Consider the following 13927-nt stretch of genomic DNA (forward strand, 5'->3'; position numbering starts at 1 on the left):
GATGCTGAAAACTTATATTTCTAATTGATACCTTTACTGTTAAGATATTTAATGTGGCTGTAATTCGTATAAGTAGTTTTTTAATATTTCAATAATGTTTTCTTTATTATTATATTTATACAAAAACTCGGACATAGGAGAGAGAAGCTCATGATGACGTTACGGTCCGTCTGGACAATTTACAAGCTGCGCTAACACACGAAGGTGACGGAGCCAATATACAGCCTCTCCTCATTTAACGACGAAGTCCCGTTCCTAAGACCACGTCGTTAAACGAATTCGTCGTTAAGTGAGGAGCATACTATAATGGTAGTGAGTTTGAGTTAACCATATCTGATATTGTTTTAATGTCACCTTTGCACCATTCATAACATTTCTGGTATATTTTTAAATGTTTATACATCAGTGTACTGTATATTGAAATAAACTGAATAAAGCTATGAATACTGGTCAGAGAGCCCGTCATAAGTCTGAGGCGTCGGTAAACAAGTACGTCGCTATGTGAGGAGAGGTTGGGTATGGAAGAGGGGGGACAGGAAGAGAAAGAGAGGAAGAAGGAACATTGTTTTTACAATTTTACTTAATTGTAATTAATGTACAATAGATCTTGATAGTTTGTCATTTAATGTGAAAGCAAAATAAATAATAGGTTATTTAGTATGACGAACACAGGTGTATAATGGTGTGCACACCTTGTTATATTGGGATAAATAGTGGAACAAGACGAACACAGGTGTATAATGGTCTGCACACCTTGTTATATTGGGATAAATAGTGGAACAAGACGAACACAGGTGTATAACAGGTGTATAATGGTGTGCACACCTTGTTATATTGGGATAAATAGTGGAACAAGACGAACACAGGTGTATAATGGTCTGCACACCTTGTTATATTGGGATAAATAGTGGAACAAGACGAACACAGGTGTATAATGGTCTGCACACCTTGTTATATTGGGATAAATAGTGGAACAAGACAAACACAGGTGTATAATGGTCTGCACACCTTGTTATATTGGGATAAATAGTGGAACAAGACGAACACAGGTGTATAATGGTCTGCACACCTTGTTATATTGGGATAAATAGTGGAACAAGACGAACACAGGTGTATAATGGTCTGCACACCTTGTTATATTGGGATAAATAGTGGAACAAGACGAACACAGGTGTATAATGGTCTGCACACCTTGTTATATTGGGATAAATAGTGGAACAAGACGAACACAGGTGTATAATGGTGTGCACACCTTGTTATATTGGGATAAATAGTGGAACAAGACGAACACAGGTGTATAATGGTGTGCACACCTTGTTATATTGGGATAAATAGTGGAACAAGACGAACACAGGTGTATAATGGTGTGCACACCTTGTTATATTGGGATAAATAGTGGAACAAGACGAACACAGGTGTATAATGGTCTGCACACCTTGTTATATTGGGATAAATAGTGGAACAAGACGAACACAGGTGTATAATGGTCTGCACACCTTGTTATATTGGGATAAATAGTGGAACAAGACGAACACAGGTGTATAATGGTGTGCACACCTTGTTATATTGGGATAAATAGTGGAACAAGACGAACACAGGTGTATAATGGTCTGCACACCTTGTTATATTGGGATAAATAGTGGAACAAGACGAACACAGGTGTATAATGGTCTGCACACCTTGTTATATTGGGATAAATAGTGGAACAAGACGAACACAGGTGTATAATGGTCTGCACACCTTGTTATATTGGGATAAATAGTGGAACAAGACGAACACAGGTGTATAATGGTGTGCACACCTTGTTATATTGGGATAAATAGTGGAACAAGACGAACACAGGTGTATAATGGTCTGCACACCTTGTTATATTGGGATAAATAGTGGAACAAGACGAACACAGGTGTATAATGGTCTGCACACCTTGTTATATTGGGATAAATAGTGGAACAAGACGAACACAGGTGTATAATGGTCTGCACACCTTGTTATATTGGGATAAATAGTGGAACAAGACGAACACAGGTGTATAATGGTCTGCACACCTTGTTATATTGGGATAAATAGTGGAACAAGACGAACACAGGTGTATAATGGTCTGCACACCTTGTTATATTGGGATAAATAGTGGAACAAGACGAACACAGGTGTATAATGGTCTGCACACCTTGTTATATTGGGATAAATAGTGGAACAAGACGAACACAGGTGTATAATGGTCTGCACACCTTGTTATATTGGGATAAATAGTGGAACAAGACGAACACAGGTGTATAATGGTGGAACAAGACGAACACAGGTGTATAATGGTGTGCACACCTTGTTATATTGGGATAAATAGTGGAACAAGACGAACACAGGTGTATAATGGTCTGCACACCTTGTTATATTGGGATAAATAGTGGAACAAGACGAACACAGGTGTATAATGGTGTGCACACCTTGTTATATTGGGATAAATAGTGGAACAAGACGAACACAGGTGTATAATGGTCTGCACACCTTGTTATATTGGGATAAATAGTGGAACAAGACGAACACAGGTGTATAATGGTCTGCACACCTTGTTATATTGGGATAAATAGTGGAACAAGACGAACACAGGTGTATAATGGTCTGCACACCTTGTTATATTGGGATAAATAGTGGAACAAGACGAACACAGGTGTATAATGGTCTGCACACCTTGTTATATTGGGATAAATAGTGGAACAAGACGAACACAGGTGTATAATGGTCTGCACACCTTGTTATATTGGGATAAATAGTGGAACAAGACGAACACAGGTGTATAATGGTCTGCACACCTTGTTATATTGGGATAAATAGTGGAACAAGACGAACACAGGTGTATAATGGTCTGCACACCTTGTTATATTGGGATAAATAGTGGAACAAGACGAACACAGGTGTATAATGGTCTGCACACCTTGTTATATTGGGATAAATAGTGGAACAAGACGAACACAGGTGTATAATGGTCTGCACACCTTGTTATATTGGGATAAATAGTGGAACAAGACGAACACAGGTGTATAATGGTCTGCACACCTTGTTATATTGGGATAAATAGTGGAACAAGACGAACACAGGTGTATAATGGTCTGCACACCTTGTTATATTGGGATAAATAGTGGAACAAGCAAAAGACAGCAGAAGTTATATGACTTGTATTTCCTTCACCAAAGAAGCAAGCTGATATTTATAATAAATACACTATTTACAATTGTAGATGAATGGTTCAGAGAACCGACATGTTGTTGAATTAGACACATGTGCAACTCTTAAAGATACCCAAGAGTTGCACATGTGTCTAATTCAACAACTATTTACAATATGTACAGTAATGTAAGAGAAAGGGCACAATACGGTGATCAGAAGAGGCAAAAGCAGGAGCCAAAGAAAGCATTGTGAGGGACCAGTAGCCCAGACAAGTCAAAACTCGTGTCACAAGTGAACTACATTGCTTCACAACTCCGGCGGGCTTGTCCGTGATTGGCCGATGAGCTGAGATACTGATATAACGATGGAACCTCTTTTGAGCATTAAATCATTAACACCTGGTTTGCTTGTCGGGAGGCAGCCTATTTGCGAGTGTGACATATGCTGAATAAAATGTAACATACTCGTAGCATGCCACACCCACACCCCAAAAGGCTCTAATATCCAGAACTAGGTATCCCCTCCATGGGTAGCTTGCCCACAAGACACTAAATTTTAATGGCACCACCTTTCCTCTCAACCATCCAGCTCATTAGGTAGTGTTCAGCTCCAAGTAAGTAACTTTATTCAGGTATACACAAATACAGTTACATAGAAGAGCACTTCTTTTCTTCAGTGGTGAGAGCAGCTCTCTCCACAGAGTACTACACATTCATTTAAACTTTTTAGTGTTTGAATTGAGGTAGTAGTTTTCGTAGGTAATACGTCTATATTCGATGTACAGGGCCTGGGAATCATCTTTACACAAGTTTATTAAACCTCTGTTCCGACTGGCAGCCTGGATGAGGGATTCAATTTTACGAGAAAGAGATTCAATCCTTTTGTCCTTCTGCGATGCTACTCGACTCGGTGCCATTAGTTCGTATTCTCTCTCCTTAGCAAGCGAGCGCTGGAGGTAAAACTGCTTCGTTGCTGTCATCATAAAATGATCGAAGGCGTCGGCTTGTTCTTTCCGTTTCTGACTCAGTTCTTCCCATTTTATCTGCTCATCTTGTAGCTCTCGTATCTTCATATCAATATCCTCACTTAATTCGCGATATTCCTCTACTCGACGGTATTTAACCTCAAACTCGTACTCAAGGGACTCGATCTGGTCTTGCAAGTATTCTTTGCGGCGGCCTTCTGTTTTGTGCTTAACCAAAAGCTCCTCGTGAGCTTTTCTGTCCTTCTCCCGTTGCTCACTAAGGTCATTATAGCCCTGGAGAGCCTCTTCATAACCAGACTTGAGTGACCAAGCCTCCTGTTTTCCTCTTTCAGCTATGGCCTTGGCAAATTCATGGTCATGCTTAAGACTAACATGATAATTGCGGAGGGACTCTATATCACTGTGTTTTTTCTTTAAATCGTCGTCTAAAGAACGTATTTTACCCATCAGATTTTCCTTCTGGAGTAGTTCTTTTTCACGTTCTTCTATTAAATTTCTTCTTCGAAGCCGGTCTTTCTTAAACCTCTTCTTTATTTCTTTCTTTCCCCTTTTCACGTTGTTTCGATCTTGTAGGAGCATCTCGTAGTTCTCCAACTGGTTTCTATGTTGCTTGACAAGGTCTTTGTAATGCCTCGTCTTCTCGTCACGAGCTCTTGCTACCCCGAGAGACTCCATCTGGCTCCTTTTCAAGTTTGTCTGAGCAAGTCGATGCTCTTGCTTAAGCTCTGTATGCTTAAGACGGAGAGCGTCCAGTTCACTGTCTCTGGCGTCGACCAGAGCGCGGAGCTTTACACGCTCATCCTCTTCACCCTGGCAGAGCAGAGCTGCCTCATGAACATTGGCGGCACATGCAAGTACTACCTCGTATGCTTCTTCGGTATTGTGTGCAACCTCTTGCTTCTGACGTTTAGATTCGTCTAGGAGGAGCTGCAACTCTTTTATTTGAGCAATAAGTGAAGCATCCTCATTGACGTACTCAGCATGGTGGTCACCCTCGGGATGGGCATATACCTGAGCGTCCTCACCACCAGAATGCATCGGAAAGCCGTCTGCTGGTGTAGGTAGAGTACTACCCACACCAGGTTTGTCTAGTACTATGAGGCTCTCATCCTCACCACCTACAACGTGTGGTGGGCCATGCTCCATGTGGTGAAGCTTGCTTAGTGCCACAAAGCTGGGAGCCTCACCAGGAGCCCCGCGACGTCCCTTACCGCGAGAGCGTCCACGACTGAATGAACGTCCCTCAACAGTAAATAAACCCGGAATGAGAATTATTATGACGATTTTTATTAGAATTAATTTCATTTTTCTAATTATACGATTACTTGTAATACAAAAAACACAAACCGCAGACAGTGGAACTTTATCGAGATGAAAGTTCCATACATGCAAGAATGTTTCTCAAGTTACTGAATGTAATCAGTTCACCACCAGTCGAGAATACTTTAAATCACTGAAGAAAATTTTCATTGTATATACACAGATTATTATTATTATAATCAAAAAGAAGCGCTAAGCCACAAGGGCTATACAGCATATATACACAGAAAGCCATACACATCTCGGTACTCACGGTGAATGACCGGGCTCAGCGGTGCTTGAAAACATTGTATTAATGAATTCCTGTGAAATGCAACATTATCAAATGCACAATCTACTGACTGGAGTTTTGAGGTTCTCTGATCGCGGGTTCAAACCCCACCCGTGGTATCATTTACACAGTCAACTGTAATCACCCACACCCATCATAACGGAAGACTACACTAACGTCCTAGTGCACGCAGAACCACGTGTAACATTCCCAGGTACTACAAGTACTGTGTTGGTGGTGATGGCGACAGTAGCAGTGACAGTGACAGTAGCAGTGACAGTAGCAGTGACAGTAGCAGTGACAGTGACAGTGACAGTAGCAGTGACAGTGACAGTAACAGTGACAGTAGTAGTACAGTGACGACAGTAGCAGTGGCAGTAACAGTGACAGTAGTTGTAGAACAGTGACCTCCACTCTGATACAAGGACGGAGAGGATAGATACAAGGACGGAGAGGATAGAACCTCCACTCTGATACAAGGACGGAGAGGATAGAACCTCCACTCTGATACAAGGACGGAGAGGATAGAACCTCCACTCTGATACAAGGACGGAGAGGATAGAACCTCCACTCTGATACAAGGACGGAGAGGATAGAACCTCCACTCTGATACAAGGACGGAGAGGATAGAACCTCCACTCTGATACAAGGACGGAGAGGATAGAACCTCCACTCTGATACAAGGACGGAGAGGATAGAACCTCCACTCTGATACAAGGACGGAGAGGATAGAACCTCCACTCTGATACAAGGACGGAGAACAGAACCTCCATTACTAGGGAAATGAATGATTCACGTGGGTTTAGCGCTTCGTTGTTAATTAATATTACGAATTACAATTTATTATTATTATTATTATTAGTAGTAGTAGTAGTACTGTTATTATTATTTTATTATTATTATTATTATTATAATTATTAATTATTATTATTATAAATAAGTGGTCAACACTCATTTTCTGGCCAATTATATTACAGTGACTTTAGGGTAAGTTTGTGGTGCTGATTCCCAATGTCATCGGTTTTGCTTGATTGGCTCTAGTTTTTGATAAATTTGGTATCCCATTGAAAAACATAAAGGATGTGAAAAATATATTGATCAGGCGGGACTAACTTGCAAATAGCATTGAAATTATTCTTTAGATCACGCAGATCAACACAGACACACTTGTGCTCATGATGGCAAAGCTTCTGCAAAACTATTTGATATTTTCGTATTCTTTAAGTTTTGTTGAGTGAGCAATTGGAAGAGATGCATTTTGGTTACTAGTGTGCAATAAGACACATTTCGAACTTCAAATGGAGCTGTCTATAAACAGCCGCCAATCTCATGGTCGATATTTAGGTCTCATTCGAAGAAGTCCAGAGATGTTATTGTAGCATACAAGTTCTTCATCTTGGCTGAAGTAAGGAAGGAGTTCAACCTCTCTTGTCCAATAGGATGTTATTTTAACACAGTTCTTGTCTTTTAGTCTGGATGCTAAAAGTTCAGATTCTTGCTTTGAAAGACTGAGGTCACGTATCAGATCATTGAGTTCTTCTTGGGAGAACTGTTGGGCTGTTGAAATACTTACTTCATATTCACTTCCACTGCTATCACCTGTGTTACATCCTAAAGCCTGAGTTTCTTCAACATCTGACAAGGGAAGGTCAGTGTTGTAAACACTGGTATGGGAACATCTTCACTGTGTGGCACAGTGATCCTTGCTGATTCCAAATCAGGATATTTCCATTTGACTTTCTTGTATCGACTGAAACCTTTCACATTCATCATACAGAAACAACAGTCGTCACGGAGGCTTTACGACTCTCTCCACACCATAAGCACACCCAAGTTTAAATTTTTCCTTTGCCTATTGTACCCACTGTCGTAAGCATTCTACACAGGTTTTACAAATCATATGAGGAGCCCAAGACTTGTCCTGTTCTCCAAGCGCCACTCCAAAATAAGCAAGATAAGCTTGTCTTACAAAAACTGTTTTTTTTTTTTTTTGCAAAGAGTATTCGCCACAAATGTAGCAAAATTTATTGAGATTGTTTAAGCAGACTCTTCGTGAAGAACTCATGTTTATATGGAGAAAATAGCAACATAAAGTTTACAATATTGTTATATGGTCATTGTTGATAAAACTCCTCTCGTTATATATTAAATCATTAAAACTTTCTATATATACAAATTGTCACTGTATATACATATACACGCGTTATGGCTAAGTTCCCTGTTAATTGAAAGTAGGTATGCAATATCTCACAAACTAAAGCCTATTTGAAAACATACTGCCATTTTCGAATTCAGCAACCCCAAAATACCTTCAAATATCATTGGCAACTCAAGTTTCCTTACTGCAGGTGCCACCTGGGCTTACAAGTGGAATTTGGCACATGGCCCTCACTTTGCCCAAATGTCTTTGAAGATGGTTAGAGGCACAATTATCATTCCCTTGCCCCACTTGACAGAGGGGAAGCTGTTACACAGACCTCTCTCAGTCACGTGTGCACAAGGGGAGAAAAGTCATTAAACTTTCTCCGACCATTCTACTGATGGAAGAACAAGTTCCACCACAAAAAAATTAGAAGACCAGAGGGTAAAACGGGTAGAGGAAGGAGTAAAAGCAGTAGTAGTAGTGATTGTTATTGTTGCAGTAGGAGTGGTGACAGTAGTTGCTGTAGCTTCTACTACCACTACTACTCATCTTCCTCCCTCCTCATGTTCTGTCTTCTGGTCTTCTCTATCTTTTTCTCGTTCCTTTGCGAGTTGGCAGTGAAACATCCTCCGAGGTTTTCTTTCCTAAATGAGAGTTTTCGGTAAAGAACAGTCACTAGCTAAATGCTGCTATTTGCTTTAAGGAGAATAAATATCTTCTCTCATTACTTTTGGGGTGCACATTCTGGGGTGATCTGGCTTCTTCTCCATCGCCTTGTGTTATATCTGTTCCAGGAATTTGAAGGAGGTGGTACCGCCAGCTTCAGGGGGAACATAAAGACCTCAAATACAGAATTCTTCTGACGTGTTACAGCTACGTCTGAATAAGTTCGGAGACTCTCGGATCCCGAAAAGTTTGCTCTCAAGTTTCCTTAAAAAAAAATTAGGTGATAAACTTGTCAGGGTGACTAAGGACAAGTAGAGGAAATGAATGCATTTTCCTTCACGGGAGGGAATGTGCCAGCAGCTGGGTTTATGAAGGATTAAGTAGCTCACTGACTAGTCGAAGGGAGTAAGTTGCAGGATTTTTTTTTATATTTTATTTAAAACCAACAATTGACAATAGACAAAAGGTAAAACCCTAAAGATGACAATATATGAACAATAACTGAAAAAACGTTACATTAGATATTGAAACATTAACGAATAACATTACAATATAACAAATATGACCACTATTACCTACATATAAAATCAGATACCGAAGCTTAAAATTGTCCTATACTAGCTACATGTGGATAAGTTAACTTTCGCAAAAAACATGCAAACCTATATTAACTCTTCCTCAAATTAATCATCCTTGCTCTTAATTTACACTAGAATAATAAAATACAAGTATACTTTCATTATGTCGTTACAGACTAAATTCCTTCTCTGAACACGGAAAGAAATATAGGATAATTAACCAATGATGTCAAGAACACATCCAACGAAACCTACACCGACCATACAATGAGAACTGCATCCGCGCAGCTGCTAGGTGTGCACATGATACATTAACCACATGATGAACTCAAGAACACATCCAAGCGAAACCTACACCGACCATACAGGTGTGCACATGTACATTACACATGAGAACTGCACGGTCCGCGCAGCTGCTCGCCCAGGTGTGCACATGTACATTACACATGAGAACTGCACGGTCCGCGCAGCTGCTCGCCCAGGTGTGCACATGTACATTACACATCGTACCTACAATTAGATTCAGCTCAACATTTTTCAATAATGCCATACGTAGAAACATTCTACCCAATTTGTATAATAAAGAGCAGTTTGAATCAAAGAACATTCCACAATTATCATAAATTTACCCTAACCTAAGCCTAGTATTTCATCTGTATTATAAATGTCTAATCAACACGAAAATTTTACCACATTCCCCTAACCATATTTGTTGGTGTACATGATACAACCTTGTATTACCATATTTGTTGGTGTACATGATACAACCTTGTATTACCATATTTGTTGGTGTACATGATACAACCTTGTATTACCATATTTGTTGGTGTACATGATACAACCTTGTATTACCATATTTGTTGGTGTACATGATACAACCTTGTATTACCATATTTGTTGGTGTACATGATACAACCTTGTATTACCATATTTGTTGGTGTACATGATACAACCTTGTATTACCATATTTGTTGGTGTACATGATACAACCTTGTATTACCATAAAGAAAAAAAAAGAACAATAAAAAAGGAAAACCCACTCTTCACCTTTAAAATCAGACTTCAATTTACCATTCATGTACATACATATAAATAATTATATAAAGTATGTTGTCTAATTGAACACAATCACTTACAACGTCAGTTATAATATTACGTCAACTCAACCATGAATAACTTCATCCATTCTTACAACTTCAAGGTTCGTAAAACTCTTAAACTACATACATAGTATTGCCACCATCTAGACAAATTAAAAAGAAAAACAATACTCAAATATATCAAAACACACTATGCTTCTATTGGCACCAAATCAATTGTGCTTACAAAAATACAATTGTAAATTAAACTGAAACATAAAAAGCCGTTTTGACATTTACACATTGTATCAAAATCATAAATACGCATAGAAAATATGTATTGAATATCATTGAAAATTGAAAATGTTCACATTGTTCGTATCGCTCTTGGGCTGTGCGGACAGGCTGCGCAGTAGCTCCTGATTCGTCTAGTCTCTGCGCAGTTTTCACCAGTCTACTCACAATGGCGGAAGGAGGACGCAGGCGCGTCAACACTGTCTGCCTTGGTTTAGTGACTGGCTCATTTAATAGTCAGAATACTAATATATTCTGCTGACGGCGATCCTGAGAGATACGTATGGGATTGCCAATGAAGACCTTTACGGTGTAGCATTAAATGGCAATACGAGGTTATTCGTCAAATTCAGGCAAGGCTGCACCTTTGAGAATATGGTTGCTAAATACCAGGATGTGATAAAGACCCTTAACCCTGGTGTTACCGTCCGCCTTCGAGATGTCTCCCGTGTTTACACTTGGGTGAAGGTGCGCAACGTACCCTTTGAAACAGACGAAAGCGATATAAGGAACGTTTTTGACCGTTACGGCACCGTGCATCTGGCAGCATTGGGACACTGGCGTGACGGCCCCCTTGTTGGCATGCCGGAAGGGTCGTTTTCTTTGAAAATGTCCCTTAAGCACCCGATACCGTCGTATGTGGTAATGGAAGACTTCAGAACGCAAGTGTATGTGACATATTCAGGTCAAAGGCGCACGTGTAGACTCTGTGGCGTGTATGACCACATTGCAGCACAATGTCCGACGAGGCGTGGAAGACCAGAGGTCGCGATGAGGACGGAGGTGACAGCAGTACCGCAGTCATACGCTGGGGCTACACAGCGTGGGAAACTGTGGAGTGAGGAGGTAGAGGGGGAGACAGAGGAGTCACCTGCCTGCGTAACTCTACCGGGAGTGGAGGAGGACGTAGGCGTGGTGTCGGCGACGCTGGAGGATGCATACGCACCCGCCCAAAAAAATGTTGCTTTTTTGTTTACCGTCCGATTTCCTCCAGTTTTGGTACACAAGACGAAGTGTTTTCACTCTTTCTTGAAAATATTTATCAAAAATATACCTCAAACGACAACTGAGAAAAGACTGAAAAAGACTGATTTGCTGAAAATGCCCTTGGGGGCGATTTATTCCTATATGGGACGACGTAAGGTTGTTTGGACACTTGGTGCCGAGAGAGCAATGCTTATACGAATTTTCTCTAAATATACGCCTTTTCTCTAAATAACTTATCTTTATTTCACAAAAAAATAAAGTTTGTTAGTTCCTGGAATTTTGCAAAAAATCTGCCCTTTACTCCCACATAACTCCGAAAGCATTTGGAATATTTCCAAAAAAAGCTTGGAGAAAAATAGAGAAATCATTATTCTACAATTTCTGTGAATATTATTCCATTTAATTAAGTAATAAAGGCAGAAATAGGTACCTTAGGTGAATAAGTTACTTCCGAGATATTGGCCGGGAGCGCCGGCCGGCCCACCGTCTCAAAAATTTTTTTTTTTTCGCGAAAATCGCGTTTGTTAGGGTGTATTTCTTAGTAAACTGATGTTCTAGTGCAGTTATCCTCTTCAAAACACCGTTTTCTCTTACTCAGAGACGACATGGAGAGCAGTAACTCATTTATATCGAAATATTCCCGATAATCTCTCGCCATATTATGGCCTATTTTTTTCAGTCTAGAGTATATAACATGTTTGTATGTTATTTAGAGTGTTTATTATATCATATTAGATCAATTCTGATAGATAAATAAACCGTAGAGTTGATATATAAGCTGATATAAGCGTAATAATGAAGTGATTTCTCCTGGCTCTATCTTGAGCGGGAGCACTGCCGAGCGATCCCATATGATTAATGGTTGTCTCTAAGTCTAGGGATAAGCTCCGCCTTCTGTTTTATGATGCCAAATAGTCAGTTATCATATTAGAAAGAATAATGCAAGAAATAATGCAAGAAAAAGCGATAAAAAAACAAGAAAAAATTTCCAAAATATATATGGGCTGTGAGCAGACTCGCTACCAATATCACCGTCACCATACCTGATATAAATGACTATAATTTCTTGTAGAAACGTCGTAGAACATTCATTCTGGTACCATTGTGTTGCCAAAGAGTTAAGCTATTTTTCGGTATATATAACTCAATTTTCATAATTTTTCGATTTTTGGTTAAGCGCGCGCGGAAATTGCCCGAGGGCCCCCTTAATTTCGAATTCCATTTACAGAGAACATTAAGCCATCTGAATATATATATATATATATATATATATATATATATATATATTTATATATATATGTATATATATATATATATATATATATATATATATATATATATATATATATATATATATATATATATATATATATATATATATATATTTATTTATAAGTGTATTTTTAGGGTCTGAAACGAAATAATCTAATTTATATTGTATATTATTAACATAGGGCCTTCTCCCACCATTTAGGGTGGTCCGAAAATGAAAAAAAATCTTTGAAAGCAAAAGACTCGACAGGAGATGCAACATTTCCCCAATGAAAAACTGGGGAGCCATGAGTACACTGAGAGACAATACAGTAAGTGTCAGGGGCCCAAGACTGTTTGACTGCCTCCCAGCATACATATGGAGGATTACCAATAGACCCCTGTCTGTCTTCAAGAAGGCAATGGACAGCCACCTAAAGTCAGGACTTGACCAGCCGGGCTGTGGTTCATATGTCAGTTTGCGTGCGGCCAGCAGTAACAGCCTGGTTAAGCAGACCCTAATCCATCACGAGGCCTGGTTTCAGACCGGGTCACGTGGGCGTTGATCCCCGAAACCCTCTCCAGGTATATTCCAGGTACAGCAGAACTTCTGGTCACGAACGCTTCTGAACATGAACAAATCGGTTCACGACCAAAAAATTCGGTAAATTTTTGCATCTGGTCACGAACACTTAATCGGGTGCCGAACAAACACAGCCGCGCCAATTTCCTCATTCTGCATCATTTTTTTTCCAAGCGCCAATTTTCCCCACTTTCTGTTGTTTGTGTACACATAACAAAGACCTCCTCGCCTTGTAATCGGTCTCGGTCATGTGTGTGTTCATTCGCTATAAACTCGAGGATATGGGACAAAGTACCATTCTCTAATCCCATCTTGTGTACTTATATTAGAGAAAACGTAGTGTAGTACAGTGCTAACTGTGATATACACTCGTAAGGCACCATAAAGCTAAGTAAGTTTATTCAGGTATACACAAATACAGTTACATAGATTATCATACATAGCAGCATATGTATAGAGAACCTAGGATAACCCAAAAAAAGTCAGTGACTTATTTTCTCGATTTTTTGGAGATTATCTCAGTTGTTTGTTGGACTGTCTTATTGAAAATTGGACAATGTATGATGGAAAAATGCCTCTTAACTCACACCAAAAATTAAAGAAATCGG

At 39.5% G+C, this 13927-nt stretch overlaps 1 protein-coding gene across 1 annotated transcript; it reads right to left on the reverse strand.

The window, feature by feature from the left end:
* Positions 1–3347: 3347 nt before the first annotated feature.
* Positions 3348–5476, reverse strand: LOC128703330 (trichohyalin). Its single transcript, XM_053797957.2, has 2 exons — positions 5266–5476; positions 3348–5235 (listed from the first exon to the last, which is right to left on the reverse strand). Exons 1-2 carry the CDS (start codon positions 5450–5452, stop codon positions 3875–3877), a joined length of 1548 nt encoding a protein of 515 aa, XP_053653932.2. The 5' UTR covers positions 5453–5476; the 3' UTR covers positions 3348–3874.
* Between the last annotated feature and the right edge of the window lie 8451 nt (positions 5477–13927).

The sequence above is a fragment of the Cherax quadricarinatus genome, unplaced genomic scaffold (genome assembly GCF_038502225.1).
Source record: "Cherax quadricarinatus isolate ZL_2023a unplaced genomic scaffold, ASM3850222v1 Contig549, whole genome shotgun sequence".
In the NCBI taxonomy this organism is placed as follows: Eukaryota; Metazoa; Arthropoda; class Malacostraca; order Decapoda; family Parastacidae; genus Cherax; species Cherax quadricarinatus.